The 24,781-nt window shown below is 44.3% G+C and overlaps 1 protein-coding gene across 2 annotated transcripts in view; it reads left to right on the top strand.

Moving 5' to 3' along the window:
• The window catches only part of NDST2 (N-deacetylase and N-sulfotransferase 2), a 106,959-nt gene that overhangs the window by 59,370 nt on the left and 22,808 nt on the right, over positions 1–24,781 (top strand). Inside the window, exons 1-2 of one of the 2 annotated variants that reach the window (XM_079975134.1) lie at positions 3,640–3,663; positions 18,778–20,188. In XM_079975134.1, the coding sequence (XP_079831260.1) occupies positions 19,196–20,188 (993 nt within the window). In that variant the 5' untranslated portion in view covers positions 3,640–3,663; positions 18,778–19,195. Of the gene's footprint in view, positions 1–3,639; positions 3,664–18,777; positions 20,189–24,781 lie in introns of those variants that run through there. The other variant, XM_079975133.1, reaches the window with a different exon arrangement.

Here is a 24,781-nt window from a genome sequence, read left to right as displayed (position 1 = left end):
ATCTGCCCAGTAACACTGATAAGGAACTCCTCAGATTCAGCCAGGTGTCTCTCAGGAATCAGCTCTTTCCTCACTACTAATGGAATTAACTCATTAACACTTATAGCTTTTAAAATACACAAGCCTTGAGCCAGCCATATTCCTGGTTTCCCAGTCCTTGGAAGAGGAGAACAGAATGCTTTTATGATGTGACAGTCAACTAGTAGCATGGCTCTCAGTAGATCTCCTTAGTGTGTGATTAAGTGGTGTGAGGGCATAGGGGTTAGCAAGCCTGTGTTTCTCCTTAAACAGAAGGGTGAAGTTTTGCTGCCTTCTCCACAGATGTTAAAAATATCAAATAATCCATACTCTAGCCCTTATTGTAATCATGGAAATGAATGATTTATCAAAGCTCTCCCTCGCGGATACCATCTGTCAAGTACAGAGTGAGAGTGATGTTTGCCTCTGCTTCCTTACAGTCTCCTCTTTGCTATGTAAGAGATGACAAGTGTCAGGTGCAGGGAGAGCAGGGAATTATTAGTGCAAATGTTAGGCCTCTTGGGAAAAGATGTTTTAACTCCTTTAAAATGACCTCTATCCCCTCCAGTCAAGTAATCCTTGTTAGAAAACCACCATCTGAAATGCCACCACAATAAAAATACTAGTCCAGTAATTTTGAACCTGTATTAATTATTGTGCCGTCTCGGATCTGCACATTTGTAGTGAGACTGGAGTGATTTCAACAGTGACAAGGTGGGATATCACCGAAAATCCTTTCTTTTTCAAAAGACAAGTCACAGGCGAGGTGAGGGCACACTCAGAATTGTGTTTCTTAAGGGAAGCCGAATATTGCCCATAATAGCAGATGCACAAAGAATGTAGTTATCTTTTCCCAAACAAAACTAGAAGGATAATCACTTACAGGTATAGCAAAGTTGCTAAGTCAGATTACCTGGTTCTTGCAGAAGACATTTGAAAATCAGAATTATTATAGAATAATGAGATAGTCACAGTGAAACTTCTTGGTTCATTATTGATTGACAGACAGAATGTGACAGAAGATGCCACCTGTAGCTTGGCATTGGCATTTTGGGGGTTTAAATGGGTTTCATTAGGTGCTAGGTAAAGGTTTATCTATCTAGAGAAGTTTTGTGCTGTCTTTTTACCCTTACTGTTGTTACAGAAGTGCTGACTTGGTGTCCTCATAATGTCATTAGAATGAGCACAATGCCATTTAAGTGTTCTTAAATCACATTTGAAAGGGAATGAGAAGTGGGTATCCTTGGCTGAATTGTTTCTAGGATTTGCCACCTCAACCAGTATGATGCCTTATCCATAAGACAGGAACTTTAGTTAAACACATGTTTAGGAGATCTGGAGCATGCTACTGGTTCTTGTTAGACATAGAAGGTGAAGGGCAACAGCCAGTTTGTAAGTATTGAACCTTGATGGCATAGTTCCCTAGATCAGGCCAAGTGTTCTGTTCTGGTTCTGCAGGAGGAGCCCATGGAGCAAGGCAAGTCGGTTGTTGTAGCACGAAGGAGAGAGAGCTGTTGCTGAGCATCTAGCTCTGCTTTTCAGCTTTTACTTCCAGTCTTATCGCTTCTATTTTCTGCCCCCTTTCAGAGGACTAGGGTCAACACTCTGGTTTGAAGATAGGCACTTCCTCTGCCTGGTTAACTCCTTGCCCTGTTGGACTGGCAAGTTAGTATGGAAGGTGCACAGTTCATCAGGTGAAGGTGTCCATGAAGAAGCTTGCTGCAGTATCCTGGGCCCTGGTGCGGTGACATCTAGTTCAGTGGCTGCTACCTGTCAGCCTCGACTTCAGTGATCCCCTCAACACTAGCATCAGAGCCAGGAACCCAGTCTGGCTCCCTGGCCTGTGTATTGGTCATTGCTGGACTCCAGAGCTATGACACCAAGATCCATCTGTCCCAGGACTCTGCTTCAGCAGTGGCCAATCATATAGCTTCCAGTGCATTATACTAATCCAAACTGGGTGTAACCAGGGAATGGGTGATTGTGGCCAAGCTATTCCTTGTCTCAGAAGGGCTGTAACTGACAAATCCAACACAGCTGGTGAGAGGAACTTCATGATAGCAGAAGCCTCTTGGGACACCAAAAACAACACTAGATAGGACAGTATCCCTACACTGTAACCCTGTCCAGAATAAGCTGAAGGCTTCCTCCCAGGGCAGAAGAATTACTCACCAGTGTTTTGTCCTACTTGTCTGGATTGAACTGGAGGGAGCCAAAATATAAGGAAGGAGAAGAAGCGGTATGTGTGTCAGAGAGAGAGAGAATGTCCTAAACCAGTGGTTCCCAATTAGCTAAGTACTGTGGATCCCGTTTTTCAAAAGCCAAGCCATGGACCTCCCTACTTTCAAAAATATAGATATCTCTATAGTAATTTTTGTTATATGAAAGGTGCCACCATACTCCCCAATATGTCCCAGTGCAAAAACCAGGATGCGTGTCTTCCAGGCTGTGCTCCTGTGCAAGTCATGTGACCCATGCATGTGTTTTGGGGTGTGATGATCTCGCATGAGATCTGTATCTGGCCATGATCTCTCAAGCTTTTGAACACTGTGCTCTCGCATGAGAGCACGTCCCCCCCAATGGAATTCCCTGGACAGTTGACCAGTATGTGCCATGAACACCCTGAGTGGGTTATGAGGACCCCTTGGGGTCTGTGGACCACCCGTTGGGAACCACTCTCCTAGATACAGCCCTGTTTCTTGTATGGAGCTTTAGTAAAACATGTGTTCTCTTACCGATGGTGCTCATAAATCAGACCTATACTGAATATTCCCGTTTTGCTCTGTCTCATTATGTATTCTGACTTTTATATAGTTGCTAGTAGTTAACCACAAAAGCATTTCAGGTTATGTAAATTCATACGGTTGCTGTTCTTTTGAGTCTTCTTGTTTGTTTTTTTACAAGCAATGTTTCTATCAGAACAGTTAATGTTTCAACACTGAAACTGTCATTTTCCATTTTAATATGCCACTCCTCTTCTGGCTCTCCATTTTGTTCTGTTTAGTTTTTTGTTAAGTAATGGAGAACGACTTTTGCATAATTTCTTCAGAAGACAAAGTATAATTAGCTGTTAAAAGCAAAACATATCTGGAGTGGAAATAGGAAATGCCTCTTTCATAGTTCTTTGGGGCTATATTATTATTATTATTATTATTATTATTATTAGGCTCTGAAAACAATTTATCTCTTAGCAGAGGTATTTACTTGATTTCAGAGCCCCTCTCAACTGAACTGGATATTGCCTGGAGATACACCCATGCCAAAGGGACTTCTTTTCCTCTGGTGAATAAATCCACCAGGGAACCTTCATACTTTGTCATTTTCATGTCTTTAAGCAACTGTGAGCATGTGACAGCTTGAAAAAGCCAAACTCTCTGGGCAACTTATCAGTGCATACCACAGTGTAGTGTCAGGTGCTGTTGTCTGTCTGTGTGGCCCCCATTAGCCCCCTCCTTTTCTTCTCCTCCCCTCCCTTCCTCCTTACCTTATTGATGTGGCTTTTTGAGTTGTCATTCTGCTTGGCAGTGTGTTATAGTGTTCTTTTTTTAATTCTCTTTCCATGGAAACAAAAGGGAAAGTCAGGGTTGTTGCCTTCCCCCAAACCGTGCAGGCACTACTACAGTGTGCTCTTCTGCAAGGGATAAGGTAGGATTTGCTTCATCTGTTCTGTGTGTGAATCAGCGGAACGCTTGTTTAGCTTCTTCTAAACAAGAAATGCTTTTGATTTGCTGCCAGATTCTTTTTGGTTGCTCAGCAAATGGAGTTCAAAGCCTTGCCATGGTCAAATGTTTGGTGTGTGTAAACGGATTTGATAAGGACTGGAATGGATCTGCAGATCCTTAGTCAGAAGAGAAATGTGAGTTAGATAGGTGTCGTGATACTAAGTGTGGAATTCTGCTATGCCCAGCCTCTCTTCGGACAGCACCACAGTTCCTACTATTTCTGGAATTTCAGTGAGTAATGTGAATACTTTCCAGAGTTGTTCTGGGCAAAGGACGGGGTCCTTCCCTTCATGTCCTTTAAATCTATGTAGACCTTGCTGTATTTTACTGGGGGTGTAGGTTGTTGTATACACATGCAGTCTCCATCTCAAATAGATGGCAGAGGAGTAAACACATACCTTTGTACAGTATACGATTTAAGGAACTGTGTTTTCACAGACTGCTATTGACAACTTTGGAATAAAGAAAAAATCAGCAATGGCATTTAATGACTGCTGGGCAACTTACCGTATTTTTTGCTCTATAAGACTCACTTTTTCCCTCCTAAAAAGTAAGGGAAAATGTGTGTGCGTCTTATGGAGCGAATGCAGGCTGTGCAGCTATCCCAGAAGCCAGAACAGCAAGAGGGATTGCTGCTTTCACTGTGCAGTGATCCCTCTTGCTGTTCTGGCTTCTGAGATTCAGAATATTTTTTTTCTTGTTTTCCTGCTCCAAAAACTAGGTGCGTCTTGTGGTCTGGTGCGTCTTATAGAGCGAAAAATACGGTAGCAACTATGTGCTCAATGAAAGAATGAAAGGAGGGGCATTTCACTTGAAGCACTGGTCATGTAGAGCTAGCAAGTGCTTCCTTCACTTCCCTTTGGGACCTAAATGGTTTGTTTTAGCTTACAGAAGCAGATACTGTAAACCACATAATGGGCGCAAAAGATAGAGAAAATGCATGGGTTTCCAACTTGCAAGGTGAGGTGTTTGAGGTATTTTACATTTAAATGTGATGTTCTGCCTGTTTGGCAAAAGAAAAGCCCTTCTTGGTTTTGAACACTTCAGATCCATTTTGTGGATTTCAGAGATATTTTTTACTAAAATCAGGGGCCATCAAGAGTCTTTTAGGGCTTGTCTGCAGTTAGCTTTTGCCACACACTTTCTGGACACAGACCTGCGGTTAATAACTGTGTGTCAGAGCATACATTATTTTTAATTTTGCCCCAGAGCTTTCCCTGTGAAAACCTGCTATTTAGTGTTCAATCGGAGCAATGTCAATTCAAGTTTTAAGTGGATGCCCATTTGCTTCAATTGATCTCTAAACAGTGGGTTTTTGTGGGGAAAGCTTGAGCAAAAATGGGGGGGGGGGGCATTTGGACATGAAGCTTTAAAGCGCCTGGAAAAATTGCCGGAAAGGTAAGTGTGGATAAATCCTTTGTTTCTTCTTATCTGCTCTCTGGAAGGTTTTTATTACCGTTGATTTTGATTTTCTGGTAAGACTTTTATTGAAATAGTTCTGTGCCCACTTTTCTGTTTAAAAATACTCATGGTGGCTTACAACTGCAGTGTAAAAATCAGCTCATGTTCCTACAGTTCATTGTGGGGAGAATACGTATGTTTACATTTTCAGCTCAATTTTGCTGAAAATTGTTAAAGAGCTTTAAAAGAAAATGGGAAAGGCTGAGATTGTAACCTGCTTTGGGAATTTACCTGTTCCAGACTTCTGAGAGTCTACTTCACCTGGATTGTCAATTGTTTTAGCTGCTACCACGTGTTCAGTGGCTCCCCCCTGATTTAAATAAACCAATAGAATCATAAAAGAAGTATGAAAAATATAGGATTTTGTAAAGGTTGCCACACTCCACATTGGCAAGAATCTACAATTTGCCAATTGCTAATACAAGCATTCATTCTTCAAACCCAGTCAAGCAGTGGATCGAATTGAAAGTGGCCTGGTTTTGTTTTGTTTGTTTTTTCAAAAAAAATTTTTTATAAGGTCAGAGATAGAGGGGAAGGGTGATGCAACAGTGCTGTGTTGCAGCTGTCATCTTCTTAGTGATAGGAAGTAGTTTGTTTGCAAAACTGACCTCTCGGCCACTGAACTTAAAAAAAAACAAACCAAACAAACAAACCAGAGCCCCCTTGAACCAGTTTTCATCCTTTTCTTTCTACTGGCCAGTTGACCTGATGAGTTAGTGGAAGTGGGAGAGCTATCTTCTAAATGGAATTGTTTCCAAGGAAATCCTTATCACATTTTTAACCTGTTTGCTAAGCAAAATGTTATGGGGGACTTTGTCAAATGCATAATAAAGATAAATTATGTCCACAGAATTCCCATAATCCATTAAGAAAGTAAACTGATGACAAAAAGAGAGAGAGATAAGATTAGACCAGCAGGGTTTATTTTTGCAAATCCATACTGGCTCCTGCTAATCCCTACATTGTTACCAATAATCTGAGCAAGAAGTGTCATTGCAAAAAAGTGACTGGAATAGCAGACCATGTTTTAGGACCCAGGAGTCATAGTTTTAAAAATCACCAGCTTTAATATAAATCAATGCAAAACATAATTATTTGGGTTTGAGTTCCATGCAAGCAGCCATGTGATACCAGTGTTCAACCTATTTCTCTTTCAGCTGCTGTCACAGCCTCATTGTCTCTGTTTACAAGTAGGTTAGTGAAGGACTCTGTTGAATAGGACTTGCCTTCATTAATGATAGAATTCCAGAAGCTCCCCTTCTAGATTTTATCATATCAGAGCTCAGGATTCTCTATCGCTGCAAATACAAGAACACTTAATTACTGAATATGGGTATGTAAGGATGAGGTTTATTCTATAGCAGGGGTCAGCAAACTTTTTCAGCAGGGGGCCGGTCCACTGTCCCTCAGACCTTGTGGGGGGCCGGATTATATTTTGAGAAAAATAAATGAACAAATTCCTATGCCCCACAAATAACCCAGAGGTGCATTTTAAATAAAAGGACACATTCTACTCATGTAAAAACAGGACTGTCCGCGGGCCAGATTTAGAAGGCAATTGGGCCGGATCCAGCCCCCGGGCCTTAGTTTGCCTACCCATCTTCTATACAGTGGTACCTCGGGTTACAGACAATTCAGGTTACAGACTCCGCTAACCCAGAAATAGTACCTTGGGTTAAGAACTTTGCTTCAGGATGAGAACAGAAATCGTGCTCTGGCGGCACGGCGGCAGTGGGAGGCCCCATTAGCTAAAGTGGTACCTCAGGTTAAGAACAGTTTCAGGTTAAGAACGGACCTCTAGAACGAATTAAGTTCTTAACCCGAGGTACCACTGTAGTGTTCTTTAAGAATGAGTGAAAAATGGGTCACAGCATTACCCTTACAAAGTTATGCAGGAAAGGTGCATAATTATTCATAATATGCACACACACACACACACACACACACACCCCGTCCAGTGGAGAAGGAACTGAAATTGAAACATTGCATTGGAAGGTTTCTTCAGTATTAAATTACAGATCAATTTGTCAAACTGATAGCACAGTGCAGTTGAGAAAAGTGAAGGCAGGGGATATGCATGCCTTCTCATAATATTGAGGAATGTCTCTTCCTTTGCACTGTGGCTCGAGTCTGAAGATGAAAGGCATACATTCTTTCAGGACTTGACAGGTGCTCTCAGGTGAAGAGCTGGAGCCGAGACGCATTCCAGCATTGAAGAGGTATCTTTAAAATGATGCTGTCATGCCAGTCAGGCTGGGTTGGAAGGTTGAATAAAGACTGAAATGCTGGAAGTAGTACAAGAACATTCCTATATATAATGCTGGACGGGGGCATTTAGTTCTTAAACCTGGGAGGGGGGGAATAAAGCAATTTTGCACACATGTGAATGTGCTTGGCTTCTTCTTCCTTCAGATGCTGTGCTTACCGTTGTATTACTTTGCTCCTGGACCACTCCCCAGGGCTCTCCTAACAAATTCAGGGCCTGGGGTGGGTGTCTAACGATCCTTTGTTTTCCATTACAAAATGCTCAACTCTCAGACATCCACTGAAGGTAACAAAGATTTTAATTAAGCAGGGGCCTTCCTGAGAGGTGCTTGTCTACTTGTAAAGCTAATATCTCTCCCGCTACACCGGCTGCCTTCAGTGAGAAATGGTCAGGAGAAGTAGAAGTGGTCAAGAGAAAGGAACAGAGGAGCTACCGTATTTTTCGCTCCATAAACCGCACTTTTCCCCTCTTAAAATCTAAGGGGAAATGTCTGTGCATCTTATGGAGTGAATGTGTGGTCTCTGGGGCTGGGGGGGGGGGAACCCGGGCTTCCCCCACCAGCCCCACAAGCTCTGGGAGCAGCTCCCTGAGCTGCTGTTTGGGGCTGTGGGGGGGGGACCAGGCCTTCCCCCACCAGCCCCGACAAGCTCCTGAGCAGCTCTGGGGTAGTCTGCAAAGCCTCCGCAGGGCAGCGGGGAGCCTTCCCCCCCTTGCCCTGGGGAGGCTTCACACGGCTATCCCTGGCTTTTGGGGGAGGTGGGGGAAGGGACAGAGCCGTGCTCTGTCCTTTCCCCCACCTCCTGCAAAAGCCAGGGATAGCCGCACTCCCCGAGTGTGTGTGTGGCTCTTGGAGGCTTTTCCCCGAGGAGGGAGAAGGGCAGTCCGTCAGTGACTGGCTGTCCTTCTCCCTCCTTGGAAAAAGCCTGCAAGCGCCGCACACACGCTCCACGCGGCTCATGAAAGGGAGCACTGAGCAGAGCCTGGGATGCATACAGGATCTGCTCAGCACTCCCTTTAAATAATATTTTTTTTCTTGAATTCCCCCCCCCCCCAAAGAAAAAGTAGCCTTATGGTCAGGTGCGCCTTATGGAGTGAAAAATAGGGTAGCCGGCCCTGGGAAAGAGAGACACAATTTTCAGGTCTGGCTCGCAACTAACCGAACCTCTTGCTATTGGGAAGACAGATAACAGCAAAGGCATTTGTCTCTGTTAGAGGAGGAAGAAGGTTTTAGTACCATATGCATCCCCTGATCTTCCATTATGCTGCCAATTCTCATTTCCTAATCTCTCTCTCTCCCCCCTCATACCTAAGTCCATTGCACCTACAGAAGTTAATACTACACAGTAGACACATTTCAAGTGCTCAGATTCTGTATTTGCCTGAACGAAGTATACCTGCCAGAACAGCAAGTGTGTTTCATTTTGGAAGTTATCACTGAGGTACAATGGCTCTATAGCTTCACTAGCCAGCTGTCTGAGGAGAACATGCGTTGGCCTTCTCCTTCAGACCTTTTAAACTCCACTGGAATCCTGTTGCATGTATTTCAGATAGTTCTGTTGCCTTCTAGGAAAGGCCCCTTGCTCCTTGCTTCTTGAGCCTCAACAAATGCAGCCTTTAAATTGAAAGGCTCTAAGGAGCAGGGACGTGGGTGGCACTGTGTGTTAAACCACAGAGCCTAGGACTTGCCGATCAGAAGATTGGCAGTTCGAATCCCCGCGACGGGGTGAGCTCCCGTTGCTCAGTCCCTGCTCCTGCCAACCTAGCAGTTCGAAAGCACCTCAAAGTGCAAGTAGATAAATAGGTACCACTCCGGCGGGAAGGCAAACGGCATTTCCGTGCGCTGTTCTGGTTCACCAGAAGTGGCTTAGTCATGCTGGCCATATGACCCGGAAGCTGTACGCCGGCTCCCTCGGCCAGTAAAGCGAGATGAGCGCCGCAACCCCAGAGTCGGTCACAACTGGACCTAATGGTCAGGGGCCCCTTTACCTTTACTTTAAGGAGCAGCCACAGTTACTTCCACAGCTTAAGCTGCCACTTCCTTTGGCTGTTATGGCATTTTTAAAAGAACTGTGGAACAGCTAAAGGCAGTTCAGGGCAGTGGAGAGACACAGGGGCAAGGCAATTGATGAAATATCTGTCGGGACAGGTGCAGCATCTCACACACCTATTACTACTCTTTACGGTTCCAACGGGTATATTTTATTGGTTTGTTTGTGACATGCTGAAATTTGTGTTCATTGCAGATCTCTGGGGAGCTGCTGTGGCTGAAAAGGTGATTTGACTCACACCTCACATCAGACCATAGTTAATGTTTAATGCGAACACGTAGCTTGGTAGCACAGACTGCTTTATTCCTCCCCCATTCCTGGCTGCAGCAGGATGGAAAAGCCACAAGCTTTGTTTAGTCATGTTGACCAAACCTGGACTTCTGCTTGTTCTGCCCCACCCACACAAACAAACCAGAAGCAATATCCAAGGTTTGTTAACCACTTGTGGTTTGTGTGGGGAAGATGTTCAGGTTCAGATGTTGCAAGCAAAACTTGTGGTTTGTTGCTCCCAGTGCAACTTAGCCAGAAGTGGGGAGGGAGTGAAGCAGGTCACACATTTGCATTAAACCATAGTTAAACATTAACTATGGTTTGGTGTGATATGCGAACACAGCCAATAAATACCGTATTTTTTGCCCTATAGGACGCACTTTTTCCCCTCCAAAAATGAAGGGGAAATGTGTGTGCGTCCTATGGGGCGAATGCAGGCTTTCGCTGAAGCCTGGAGAGAGAGGGGTCGGTGCGCACCAACCCCTCTCGCTCTCCAGGCTTCAGGAAGCTATCCGCAAGCCGTGGGAGAGCTGCGTGACTTCGCACAGCTCTCGCATGGCTTGGGGAGAGGGGCCTGCACCCGAAGCCTGGGGGGGCGCTGAGTTCAGCGCCCCCCCCCCCCCAGGCTTCGGGCTTAGCGCAGCTCTCTGCAAGCGGATAGCAGCCTGTTCTGGGGGCTGGGGTCGGGGGAAGCTCGGGCTTCCCCCACCCCAGCCCCACACCTGGGGGGGATTTTTTTTTTCTTTATTCCCCCCCCCAAAAAAAAACTAGGTGCATCCTGTGGGCCAGTGCGTCCTATGGGGCGAAAAATACGGTAAATAGCAATAAAAATCTCCTTCCTTGTCTCCCTTGCGAATACAACTTACCAGCTATTTCTTGCTTCTCTTTACCCCTATTCAGGAAAGGGACAAATCTGATATTAGCTTCTAGCTCTTTTTGCTGTTGTGTCTCTCTACCAGAGCACATATTTTAATTACTGACATGTTTCTCCATAAGCATGCGATGACTCCCTTGGGGCAGCTTGTGGATGCTGCATAGGAATGCTTACCTGGAAGTAATTCAGAAATTATGACTGCTCATATTCACTTTGGTTAGTAAAACATCTATTCCTGGATTGGTATAGCTTGACCACAGTTGTGCATGCATTGGTAACCTCATGGCTCGTAACTGCAATGGGCTCTACGTGGGGCTACCCTTGGAGAGACTGCAGCTGGTGCAGAAAGTGGAAGCTAGGTTGCTTGTAGAGGCAAACTACTGTCAACATACAACAGTCTGCTTTAAGGATTCACACTGGTTGTCAATATGCTACTGGACCACGTTCAGGATGTTGGTACTAACGTATAAAGCCCAGGGCTAGATTACTTGTTGCTGCAGTTTTTGGGAAAGTTTCTTCTGCAAGTTCCAAAGATTATTGAGCAGGGCTTTCAGCATGACTGCCCCTGTTCTGTGGAATAGCAATCCTCTTGAGATACGACAGGTTCCCACTATCTGCACTTGACAATTTGTTCCGACAGACTTTCTCTGCTAGATAAATGAGTCTTTGCTATGATTGTCTATTTTGTATGGTTTTAGTTTTGTTCTAATTTTTTTTTTAATAATGCCCCCAAAAAGGGTTTGATTAGGGCTTTACCAAATTTAATCATAATGATCTCTGTTTTTAAGGTTGAGAAATGAATGCCAAAATGGCCCCTTCCTAATGAGGGAGGTGTCAGCAGGCTTGGGAGAAACAACCTTTAGAACATGAATACGAATGAGGAAGAAATATCCAAAGCAGCCAAATGAGGACTGAGCATGCTCAGTGACTGTGGAATGCTGGCTGATAGCAGGAGCAGGGGGTAGAAAGGAATGAAGTGGCTGGAAACCTGAATAGGAACATTCCACGCTGCAACATTTTGTTGCAGCCCCTCCTCTATCAATTTAAATCTGATCTTTTGAATACAAGATTTTGATTTTAATGTGGTATAGAATTCCACCAACCCACTGCATATCCATAATAGTGTCTCTTAAGAAGCATCCATATATCCGAAGCGAAAGCATTACATAGCAACGTGTGCCGAAGAGTCCTCTTGGATCATTCAAGTTCTTGTGTCTGAAGCAGATGCCTAGTTCATTTAGGTCCCTACCACTGTGGATGACTAGACCTTGAAGAGCTGTGTTGCATCACTCGAATTAGAGCAGTGACCTTTCTGTGCACTTTGATTGTCAGGACATGAAGTCTCTTTTCTCAGTCTAACGTCTGCAGTTGGCACTCTGCCTGCTTGTGCTGCTTCCAGTCAGTTAAGGTGGACTCTGAAATTGCTGAATGCTGAAGAATAAGGTTTCTAAAAGGAAACAACCATTGATGTTTTCCATATGTGACTGAAAGAAGGAAGGATACAAATCTCAGATTTTACTAATTCTGTCTGTGGTTTATTAGGCAGATGGTGAGTAACTCCAATCAGAATGTGTATATGTGTTATCCAATGGGCCTTAAATGTTAGGTTTGTCTACGTAATTCTACATGTAGATGGATATAGTAGACTCGTCTTTTATAGAGCTTTCGAAGATTCAAAATGTTGGGATTTTTTTCTTCTGCTGTCAGGATGCAAACACATTACAGTGGTACCTCGGTTTACAAACTTAATCTGTTCCGGAAGTCTGTTCTTAAACCAAAACTGTTCTTAAACCAAGGCGCACTTTCCCTAATGAGGCCTCCCTCCGCCGGTGCCATTCCACCATTCTGATTCTGTTCTTAGACTGAGGTAAAGTTCTCAACCGGGACACTATTTCCGGTTTTGCGGAGTTTGTAAACTGAATCGTTCTTAAACCAGACTGTTCTTAAACCGAGGTACCACTGTACTATTTTTGTATTCCACTGCGTGCCTTTGAAGGGTAGTAGAGCTTTTTACTTGTGTAAACACACAAAAGTCCTATGTAGACGTAAGATTTGTTTCTCCTAGTCACCCTTTGCACTGGGAAGGAACTGCAGTGTGGTGTCAAGTCTGCATCAGCTGTGACCATGGCTTTTACACTTGTTAGGTTTCCACCACTGCCCATAACCAGAACTTAGTCATTTGATTTGAGTTGGCCATGGTTTACAGTGATGGCAATGGGGGTGGCGCTGTGGTCTAAACCAGTGTTTCCCAACCTTGGGCCTCCAGCTCTTTTTGAACTACAACTCCCATCATCCCTGACTAGCAAGACCAGTGGCAAGGGATGATGGGAATTGTAGTCCAAAAGCAGCTGGAGGCCCAAGGTTGGGAAACACTGGTCTAAACCACCGAGCCTAGGGCTTGCCGATCAGAAGGTCGGCAGTTCGAATCCCTGCGACGGCTGAGCTCCCCTTACGTAACCTGCTTCTGTTTCTTCACCTTGGTTAGGCAACTAGGGATGTTGTATTTGTACCAGGTTACAGACAGAATGTTGAATCCATTGATTTATTGCAAACAACACGCCTAATACTGGAAAGGAGCAGAACTTCCATGCTATCTTTAGACTTCAGAATGATCCTCCCAGAGAATACACACCTGTCAAGATCTAAACCAACATTGAAAGTTTTCCAAGCAGCCTTGGAAGACATGATACTAGTTACTTCTCTGGTTCTTTCCCCCAAATATCCCAGCATGATACAATGTTTGCTGCCCAAATAAAATGAATGTAGGCTGAGTTTCAGACAACAGTGCTTTCTACAGGCCTAGTAGGGGTTATACTTTTACTGTAGGTAAAGGTAAAGGTACCCCTGCCTGTACGGGCCAGTCTTGACAGACTCTGGGGTTGTGCGCCCATCTCACTTAAGAGGCCAGGGGCCAGCGCTGTCCGGAGACACTTCCGGGTCACGTGGCCAGCGTGACATCGCTGCTCTGGCCAGAGCCAGAGCCGCACACGGAAACGCCGTTTACCTTCCCGCTGGTAAGCGGTCCCTATTTATCTACTTGCACCCAGAGGTGCTTTCGAACTGCTAGGTTGGCAGGCGCTGGGACCGAGCAGCGGGAGCGCACCCCGCCGCAGGGATTCGAACCGCCGACCTTTCGATCGGCAAGTCCTAGGCGCTGAGGCTTTAACCCACAGCGCCACCTGCGTCCCACATACTTTTACTGTATGTCACTGCAAATTGAGTGGAGATGTTCATCTGTCTACAGAAAAGTAATGCTTCTCTCTCCCCTTCTCATTTTATAGCTCCCTTTTCAGGGCTGCCAGCCAACTGGAAACTTTCCCACTATGCAGAATGTATGCAAAAAGCCTCCCCTTCAGACAAAGATATTCTCCCTAGAATCCCTCTGAACCCTTTTCAGCAGCAAGACATTATTGTTGATATGTTGTGCTTGACATAGGCTCAGCCCTGATTGGGTTCCATCTGGGTTAATAATTACTACTACTACTACTCCTACTACTACCACCAGTAGTTGAGAGTGGGGACGTGTCAGCTCCTTCATATCAACTAAGGTTGACCACCAAGGGCTAAGGCGTGTTAATTTCTATTCCTTCTCTTCTGCTTTTTAATTGTACCTAATCTGGAGTAAATTGACTCAAGAGAAGTCATGCTCTTCTATAAGGCTTTTGGTATTGATTGAAGTTGTTACTAAGGGTTTGTTTTGGTTACCTCTCGTTTGGTTTTGTTACCGCTTCCTTATATTGTGGCTTTGTAATGACAATGCTCTCTTGACTTTGTTTTCCATTTTGTTCACAAGTTGCCTAGAGTTCATTTTACAAATAAAGGCAGCTTATGAATTTTCATGGCCATAAATTATCTCCATTGCCACCCATATTGTAAATTCTAATAATGACACAGCCAGAGAGGAAGAGGGAGCTGAGTAGCTGCAAAGATTTCAAAGAAGCCTTTGTTTTTTATGGGGGCAGTACTTAATGATGTGTTACTAAAAAGGAGTCAGAGGAATAAATATATAGCTTAAACCTGCCCTGGCTGCCATAAAAACAGTTCCTTTGCTTCCCTCACAGTGTCAGATACTGCTGCCTGGTTAAATCATGTACATTAAGTATTTTTGCATACATTGGTGCCCGTTTTACCCAATTCCATTCTTGCTTGCTGTGGAAAGGGACAAGAAGTTCTGCAGGAGTCTCACTTTCCAAGCTCTGGAAGTCCTCTTTTGCTTCTGGGAGGCCACCAGCTTTTGAATATGCAAGAGCAAGAGGCTGCTTAAGCAGTGCATTGAAGTGCCTTTTCCATGACTGCCCAGTACGATAGTACACACAGCAGTATATCGGGGGGGGGGGGGGCTGGTCTGGCAGAAGCTGTGGTCTCAACGCAACAGAGATTACTGATCATACCTGATAGTAAAGGTAAAGGGACCCTGACCATTAGGTCCAGTCGTGGCCGACTCTGGGGTTGCGGTGCTCATCTCACTTTATTGGCCAAGGGAGCTGGCGTACAGCTTCCGGGTCATGTGGCCAGCATGACTAAGCCGCTTCTGGCGAACCAGAGCAGCACACGGAAACGCCGTTTACCTTCCCGCCGGAACGGTACCTATTTATCTACTTGCACTTTGACGTGATTTCAAACTGCTAGGTTGGCAGGAGCATACCTGATAGTATTGCTTCCTTATTATATTTTCTCCCTGCCTTTTCTTGAAGTGGCTCGGGACAGCCAACATGGACTTGCAGTAATGAATCGCTCAAGGCCACTCAGAGAGGTTCGTGGCTGAAGAGGGAGAACCCACTTCCAAAAACTCTGGCCATAACCCCTCCTTCTCAATTTGCAGTCTCTGCCTCTCTCATTCAGACCTCCTGCTCTGTACCACTGGAGCTCAAGCCGTTCTGGCCACCCTACTGCTTGGAGGTGCCAATTTTCTCCATGGTCAACATGAAATACTGTATCTGGTCATCTGTAGATTTAATCATGTGAGATGGAGCAATGTCACTTCTTTTGTTTTGCGAGCAAGCTGCTTGCTGTCTGTTCTGTAATCCTTTGCAGGGGAAACTGGTCTGGGTTTAGCAGTATAGGTATATAGATTGTTGCTGGGCACCGTGCTCTCCTTCAGCATGTCATTCTGCTTCCCTCCCCAACCATCCCCGGGCCCATGCTGACACAGTTCCAAAACTGTTTTCATGCACCTTGTGCCAGCTGGCATACCCTCTGGCACTGAGGCCTTGTTAAAGAGATCAGAGCTGACAGATTCTTGAGCAGCAATCTGATATAGGCCTTTAATTTGTGTGTGTGCTCATGCTTGCATGCTTGTAACAAACAGAGGCTTGTTAAGAGCTTTGCAGAGACTTCAAATGGTGCATTTGTTTTGCGCACTCTCCTGGCTCTCGCCGGTGTGCCACAGGGACCTTTGCTTCTGCATGCCACTCAGCCATTGTTTGGCCACTCCATCTCTGCATGCTGCGGAAAGGAACGAAGGGCCGTGCGGGAGCCCTTGCATTCAGCTACTAGCAGGTGGTGTCAGTGCCACTCTTTGTAAACCAGACGCAACATTCAGCACTAGAAAAATTAAGGTGATGATAAAATTTGCCACCTCCTGGACTGCTGCTGAGAGGAAAGTTGCAAAGAGACACAGTTTGTTCCCCTGAGCACCCTGTGTCTTGTATAGTATTTAGTGCAGTTCAGCTTCACCATAATTTCTTTGATAGCTGTGGTCCAAAGACTTTGCAATTACGTTGTTGCTCACACACCATGCTGCCTTCTGGCTCCTATTTTTATTTTTTACAAAGACTCATCCCTGTGAGACTGAACTCAAAGTTAAATTATTGTCAGTGGGACATAGGCTCTCAAAGCTAAAGAGAATGATGAGATGGTGGAGTTTATTATAGAACTGGTTTAGACTATTTTCTGTGAAAAATTTGTGTATTGTTCTCGTTACAGTTGAAGATTTATTCTCTGTTGTTCAAGTACAAGACCCTTATTTTTAGTCGTTTTTTAAGGTGATATAAATGTCATGCATGGCAGCTATATTTTAATTTCTAAAAGAATAAATGCTTGGGCTTATATTTATCTAGAACAGGGGTAGTCAACCTTTTTATACCTACCGCCCACTAATGCATCCTTCTAGATGGTAAAATTTCCGTACCGCCGACCAGTGCTCGATGGAAGGAGGATTTACTTGTGCCGTAGAACCCCCTACTGCCCACCTAGAATCTTGAAACGCCCACTAGTGGGCGGTAGAGACCAGGTTGTCAACCCCAATCTAGAACATCTACCCCCTGATCCCGAGCAGCATTTGCTGCATTTGTTCATTGTGGAGGGAAAGTTCCATTACACATAATCGAGACACCGATATCTCTTAACTAAAAAAATGAGATAGATGGTAATAAGAGTCCCTCTCCTTAAAAAAATAAAACAGAATCAGCTTTGCAAGTAAGTCTACAGAATTGACTTGCCTATAAGATGCTTAGATGCTTGCCTATCTACCTATACTGTTGTTGTTGCTGTTGTTGTTGTTGTTGTTGTTGTTGTTGTTGTTGTTGTTTCTATATCATCCTTCCTCTGAGGATCACAGAGTGATTACAATATAAACAAACAAACTGGTAGCAAACCAAAACAATAACACCACCACACACTGTAATATTACTTATTTATTAAATATCCATGTAACACTAGTCATTTATGGTATGTAGATGGCCTGAAAAACACCTCTCTTCCCTTAGGAAAAGCTTCCCAACCTGGTTGCTGGGAGGGTTTCAGGTTGCTGGGAGGCTTCCTCTCTCTAATCTGTTTACAAGTCTGTTTAAAATGGTTATGCTGCACCCTGCCACGTTAGGGTGGGGAAACATGATGTGAGAGCAAAAGGATTTATTCTTGATAAGGGCCGGTCTCCAGAACAGCATTACGTTGTTTGTTTGAAGTCACTTTTCTGCCTGTAGCCACTTGAAATATTATGTTCCTGTGTTCCTGAGCCCACCCTATTAGGTTTCCTTTCATCTCACCTAGCATTTTGTGTGCTTTATATCCTTGTGAATTGGGATATTAAATTTGGCACCATAATCACTGGGCGGTTTTAAGAAGTATGGACCTAAATTTATTATTTGTATTCCTATTCTTTTTCCTTGTGTCTAATATTTTCCAACAGAGACCCTTTCCTACCAATACATACTTTAATAATTCCAGGGGGAAATTAATCTAGTAATAAGGGTTTATCCTGGGTTCCCCCCCCCCAAGACCCATTTACCTGGGCCCAGGTGGGATTAATCAAATCCTGCTTTTTCAGAATGAAAAATCTATGCAAACTTGGCACTTCTCCTTCAATGCTGCATATTGCAAAGTGCTGAGTGAGTGATGAAATTCCATAGGTTCTTTTTTCTCTACTCATAGTGGCAGACTTGGGAAGGGAATATTTGCATGTTGGTAACATGAATGAGAGAGTATTCTAAAGATGCAATAACTAAATATCAGCTTGGGAAATCCAATTCTTCTCTGGGACAAGGGTCTTTTAATCTGTTTTCTTGTCTGACTCATCACATAGCCCTGCAAATGTAATACCAGATCAAGAGCCATTAACTGACCTGCTGAATCTTGCAGATTCGTGGTAGAGATGAGCTATGAGCCAAGGACACTTTACTTTTCATATCCTAAGTTATGATGGCTATATACCCAAAATGAGGCTTCTGAGACACATGAAGGGAATATCATTACCAGAAATAAGAAGGGGATAAAAGATTGCTCAGTGGTCACAGAATGTCATGGGAGAGGGAGAGAGGAAAAGAGGGAGAAATGGAATTAAATCCCCTGAAAAGCGTATGCTAGGCTGGCTGGAACCCTGAACTGGTGTGCCTGCACATGCAACATTTTGTTAGAGGCAGGAATGGGGAGTCTGTGGTCCTCCAGTTGTTGTTGGACAACAACCCCCCATCATTGACCTATTGACCATGCTGAATACGGCTGATGGGAGTTGGATTTCAATAGCATCTTGAAGGCCACAAGGTTCCCATCCCACTTGTTAGCAAGTATATCAGAAGAAAATGATGCTATTCTAATCCGCAAGCACACTGTCCCACTGCCCTCTTCCCAAAGCCCATTAGTTCGCCTGCCCTTAACATGTAATTTCTTTCTTGATTGCAGGTTGCCAGTCAACGGTGACTATCATGTGACGGGCAAGTCAGCCAGCTGAGGCAACTCATCCGTTTGTGGAATGCTTTCCCTACCCCTGATGCCTGACATTTGCATCTGAAGCCAAGGAATTCAGAACTGCACATGACCCACCTCCTTCCTAGGACTCTTCTGAGCAAGTGGAGAAGTGAAGGAGGAGGGCAGCAGCACTCAGAGGAGCAATGGGACTTGAAGGCCATGGTCACTTGAGATAAATGGCAGATCACTGGGCATCTAGTCTTGTAGCTGCTTGCTTAAGCTTTATCCCTCTCTGCAGCCCACATTTCTTCTCTGTGAGCTGCCACTGGCTCTTCCGGTGGTGGCGTTGGAGACACCGAAGGCAGCTTGGTTGGTGCCAAGCTTGAGGAAGGGATAAGCCACGCACCTCACCATGATTCATCTGTGGAAAGTAGTGAGGCATGTGCGACAGCTGGAGCTCCACAGATTGATCCTGCTGCTCATTGCTTTCAGCCTGATTTCCATGTGCTTCCTGGCTTACTACGTCACCAACAGCCCCAAAATAAAGGAACCGCCTCCATTGCCCTTCAGCGATTGTAGCAACCAGCACAGGGTTCTTATTCAACCCCAGGCAAGCTGGAGGCTTATGAAATCAGTGGACAACTCACGCACAGACCCTGTGGTGCTCGTCTTTGTGGAAAGCATCTATTCCCAACTGGGTCAGGAGATTGTGGCTATCTTGGAATCTAGCCGGTTTAAATACAGGACAGAGATTGCCCCTGGAAAGGGAGACATGCCCACTCTGACAGACAAAGACCATGGCCGCTATGCTCTTATTATCTATGAGAATATCCTTAAATATGTGAACCTGGATACCTGGAACAGGGACCTCTTGGACAAATACTGTGTGGAATATGGAGTGGGGATCATTGGCTTCTTCAAAGCAAATGAGAACAGCTTGCTCAGTGCTCAACTCAAGGGCTTTCCCCTTTTCCTACATTCCAATCTAGGGTTGCGAGACTATCACATCAATCCCAGTGCCCCGCTCCTGTACGTAACTCAGGCTAATGAAGTGGAGCAAGGCCCCCTGCCCGGTGATGACTGGACAGTGTTCCAGTCAAATCACACCACCTACGAACCTGTGTTGATGGCCAGCACCAAATCTTCAGAGTCAATCCCGCATCTGACCACCCACAGAGCTCTGCATGCTACCGTGGTGCAGGACCTTGGTTTGCATGATGGCATCCAGCGGGTCCTTTTTGGTAATAACCTCAACTTCTGGCTTCACAAGCTGATCTTTGTTGACGCTATTGCTTACCTGACTGGCAAGCGTCTATGTCTGACCCTTGATCGCTACATCCTTGTGGACATCGATGATATCTTTGTGGGCAAAGAGGGCACACGCATGAAGGTGTCGGATGTAGAGGTAAAGTTGAGCATTTTCTGCATTTTTATGCCGATGGCAGCCAGTGGTCTGGATTAGGGGTGGGGGAACACATACTGTCATGAAATGTAAATAGGGGTTAAGGTCTACTAGCCATTACGGTGTGGGAAAGGGCAAGCAACTTCCTTTTGTGGTGACCATTGTGGCTTGAGCTCCACATTTGGTTGGGTCCTAAGAGATGGCAAGAATGTAAACCTTGTGTTTTTCTGCATGCACATACGCACATACATCAAAGACTTAAGCCACTGCTTCATGCCTGGGCTTCAGACCTTCTGAAATCTATAGCAGACTTGCTAGGGGCTAAGTTTCATTGAACCCAGTAGGACTTAATTCCTTATACAAAATTGGGCTATGAGAAGCTCTTCTATTTCTCAGTATGATGGGTGGTGACAGAAACAGAGGCTCAGTTTGAGCCTCTTCCAACATAATATGAGGGCTGATGCCAGAGAACCTGGACCACATGGCTTCTGCTTTATATCTGCTTGCACAACAACTCTCAACTTGAGGGTCCTGTAAAACACATACTGCCAGCTCTCTTCAGTATAGTTGGTGGAATGGTATGGAAGTGGTGTGAGTGTAGTTGTACTGACAACTTTCCTTGAAAAAGCATTTATAAAGTATTCGGAATCCTGGTCTGCAGCTTTTGTGTTCCCCTTTGTCTCAATTGGCCCTGATGGACCTCTTCTTCATGATGTCATTTTTCCAAAACAGAGACTGTGGCCTGGTTTGCACATCACATTAAGCTGTAGTTAAAAACAAACCATGGTTTTATGTAAGTGTGAAGCATTCTGCAGAGAAGTTCTTGCTGTGCTCCTCTCCCACTCCTGCTGCCATGCCATTGGGGGGCGGGGTGACAAGCTAAAGTCTGGCATATTGTGATCTTCAACAAGCAGTAACAAGGGTTTGTGCTTTGCTTACTACTCATGATTTGCTCAGGGGTAACAAACAGCCAACCCAGATTCACATGACACACCAAACTCTGGCTTGCTTCCCAGCAGCAGAGTAGGTGAGTAGTAGAGTGAGAATTTTGAGCAGCGTTCAGTAGCAGACTGTGTGTTCATATTAAATCATTGCTTGTGATTAACTATGGTTTAATTTGATATGCAACTAGGCCAACCCCATATACAAGGGCAACACATATTTGACTGCCAGATCTCAGACATATGCATGCTCTCCCCTGAGCATTTAGAGGATTTGGGTGAGGGCAGGGGTCAGTTTCTGTTCACCCCAGGTGCTAGGGAAGATGGAAGCAGTGAGAAAGACTTAACATAGCTTCTGCCAAAGGGATTGGTGGAGACTACAGATAATGGCTGGATGCTAACCTAATCTAAATCTCTGTGTAGGGAAAAATGATTGTGTGAAGCAGGCCAAAGAGGAACACCGTAAGAAAGGCAGAAATTCATAATAACTTGTCCCTTTGTGAGAATGGTCAGGACATGCCTCTATACTTCAGACTCTGAAAATCCTATCTATAATCCTGTATTTATCAGTAGAACTTAAACCCAAATCACCAAAACCCAATCACTTAAACCCAAATCACCAGGGCAATCCCTCCCAAAGCCGAGAAAGCAACACCCCTGTTTATTTCTGGAAATTGCTCACCCTCCTTGCATTACTCATTTTATTTATTTTGTGCTGTATTTATATGGCTTCCATCCTGCAAACTAGCTGAGATTGGATTCCCAGCCAGGGACCAGACCCACAGCTTCACAGATGCAATTATATCAGACATCTTCGGCACTCTATTTGCCCCAGAAGGAAGATAGAAGGTTTCTCAAGTGACTGCAAAAAACAAACAAACACAAACCTCAGACCAGATCATTCTAAAATATATTTTGTTTGGAGGTTTAGTAGAGTGAAATGGAGCAATAATCTGAGATCAGTGAAACAGAATTTCAGGCAAAGCAGATAAAGCTCAGATTTATCCATTTAAAAGAGGCTCTGTGGGTGCAGAGCTGGAAAGGGTAATGAGGTGTTTTGTTTTTTTTTTAAAAAGCAAGAAATAATTTCATGGGTTTGTTATTGAGTTCTCAGGGGGAGAAGGAAGTGGAGGGGAATTTCCCAGTGAAAAAATAGCTGGTGTGTTTTCCTGGCAAGTTATATAAAAGGGATTCAGGTTAGTCTAACCAAATGCCTAATCAAGTTTAAATATGATAGATCCTGCTGCCTTGCCTCCTAAAAGGATTCCGATTGTGCCTTGGTGATGAAAATTGTTTTGGGAAAAGCATCTTTCTGTAGTGTTGCACATTGGAAAGCAGCTTAAATCAGCAGTGCAAACTATGTAAAAAGACTTAGCTTGCATGCTTAATTTGCTTATGTAAGCCGCCCAGAGTGGCTGGGGAGGCCCAGCCAGATGGGCGGGGTATAAATAATAAATTATTATTATTATTATTATTATTGCTTGTATGAATTAGTTTTGCAGAATTTTGCAATCTGTTTTAAGGCTTTCTTAGACAATAATTGGGGAAGGATTATTGTGGCTTAGAAAGCTGCAAGGCGACAGATGTATAGAACATGAGAGGAACTGGGCTTGCGCTGAGTAAGATCCTGCCACTGGAGCTCCTCCTGAGCAGCACCTGGGGAACTTTCAAGTAGCAAATGGTCATCTCTGCCACAAAGAACATCCCCTCCCCAATTGAAAGTTGCCTGTCTTTTAAGGGAAATAAGATGTTTCCAAGATTTGCTGTCACTACCAAATTCTGTTTCTAGAAAATGCATGTTTTACACATCATCTGAAATAATGGATGTGTTAATGCAGCTGCATAGCCAACCAATCATGCACTTTTTCCTTAAAAGCCCCAAACTTATTTGTCTTTTAATTGGTTTCTGGATTTTAACTGTGTTTTTATCTACAGTTGTCATTGTGCACTATTTGCAGAGCTTTTTCACCAAGTGGTTTGTAAATCTTTGTACTAAAGGTAAAAGGTAAAGGTACCCCTGCCTGTACGGGCCAGTCTTGACAGACTCTGGGGTTGTGCGCCCATCTCACTTAAGAGGCCAGGGGCCAGCGCTGTCCGCAGACACTTCCGGGTCACGTGGCCAGCGTGACATCGCTGCTCTGGCCAGAGCCAGAGCCGCACATGGAAACGCCGTTTACCTTCCCGCTGGTTAGCGGTCCCTATTTATCTACTTGCACCCGGAGGTGCTTTCGAACTGCTAGGTTGGCAGGCGCTGGGACCGAGCAGCGGGAGCGCACCCCGCCACAGGGATTCGAACCGCCGACCTTTCGATCGGCAAGCCCTAGGCGCTGAGGCTTTAACCCACAGCGCCACCTGCGTCCCTTAATCTTTGTACTATGTGTGTGCTAATACATAAATCATCCATTCTAGATTTTTCTAGCATATGACATTGCACATGTATGTGTTTGCATGGCTGATTGAGAATGGTATAACAAGCAGTGGCTTGGATAATTATCCTGCACTTTTATAAAACAATGCCCACAAATAATGACAAAGTGTTCTGTCCTGTGAATGCACAGAATAATGCAGTAACATGCAATTTCTCAGGCACAAGACAGGCCAATATTTGATGAGCAGCCAGGTAACAACAGGACCTTTGGCTTTGTAGCTGACTATTCAAGCAGTGCTGAAAGTGGTGTGAGCTTCTCATGTTCACACCAAAGTTGAATAGCAGTAGGAACCTGTCTGCTCAGTAATCCTTCCTCCTTTACTGTAAGAGCAGGAAACACTGGATATTATGTCCTGGTCAAATTTATTCCTATTTTTATAGGTAGTTAAAAGAAAAAAATCAACCAAACCTAATGATGAGCTGAGAAGATGTGACTATTAAGAGGGCATAAGGGTCCCCTCCCACACACACGCTTGAACTGGATGGAACAAAATGCTCATTCAAAATACTTATACAGTGGTACCTCGGGTTACAGACGCTTCAGGTTACAGACGCTTCAGGTTACAGACTCCGCTAACCCAGAAATAGTACCTCGGGTTAAGAACTTTGTTTCAGGATGAGAACAGAAATCAAGCAGCGGCAGCGGGAGGTCCCATTAGCTAAAGTGGTGCTTCAGGTTAAGAACAGTTTCAGGTTAAGAACGGACCTCCAGAACAAATTAAGTTCTTAACCCAAGGTACCACTGTATATATGAAAAACAAGGTGGCATGAATTTTTAATCTTTTCATAAGGAAAGTTGCTTTGTAAGAGAATGTAGTAAGCAACGATATTTAGGTAATCTGGCTGCAGAAAGCACATGGCACTATGTTTATGCTACTGTTGATATATCTTGTACAATTCAGATATTTTGTGAGGGGGTTACAACACTGGAGTGGTTAAAACGACCAGGTAAACTTCAGTTTTGGGAAAGGTATAATGGGGAAAATAAAATGTTAATAGGTGCAGACTTGTGTTCAGTATTGTAGAATGTTGGAGAAGAGGTGGAATGGCCTACAGATAGAAGATTTTTATATATATATATATATATATATATATATATATATATAAATATTTCCCGCTTCCTTTTCTGTCCTTGTTAATGATTATGCATTGTGAATCTTCTTGGTACTTTAAGATTACAACTGATTTCTTTTAGGTCAACAGTGAGCCTGCAGAGGGTGTTTAGGG

The sequence above is a fragment of the Podarcis cretensis genome, assembly GCF_951804945.1.
Source record: "Podarcis cretensis genome assembly, chromosome: 5".
NCBI classification, from domain to species: Eukaryota; Metazoa; Chordata; class Lepidosauria; order Squamata; family Lacertidae; genus Podarcis; species Podarcis cretensis.
Note: the sequence above shows the minus strand (reverse complement) of the source record. Positions and strands in the feature narration are given on the sequence as shown.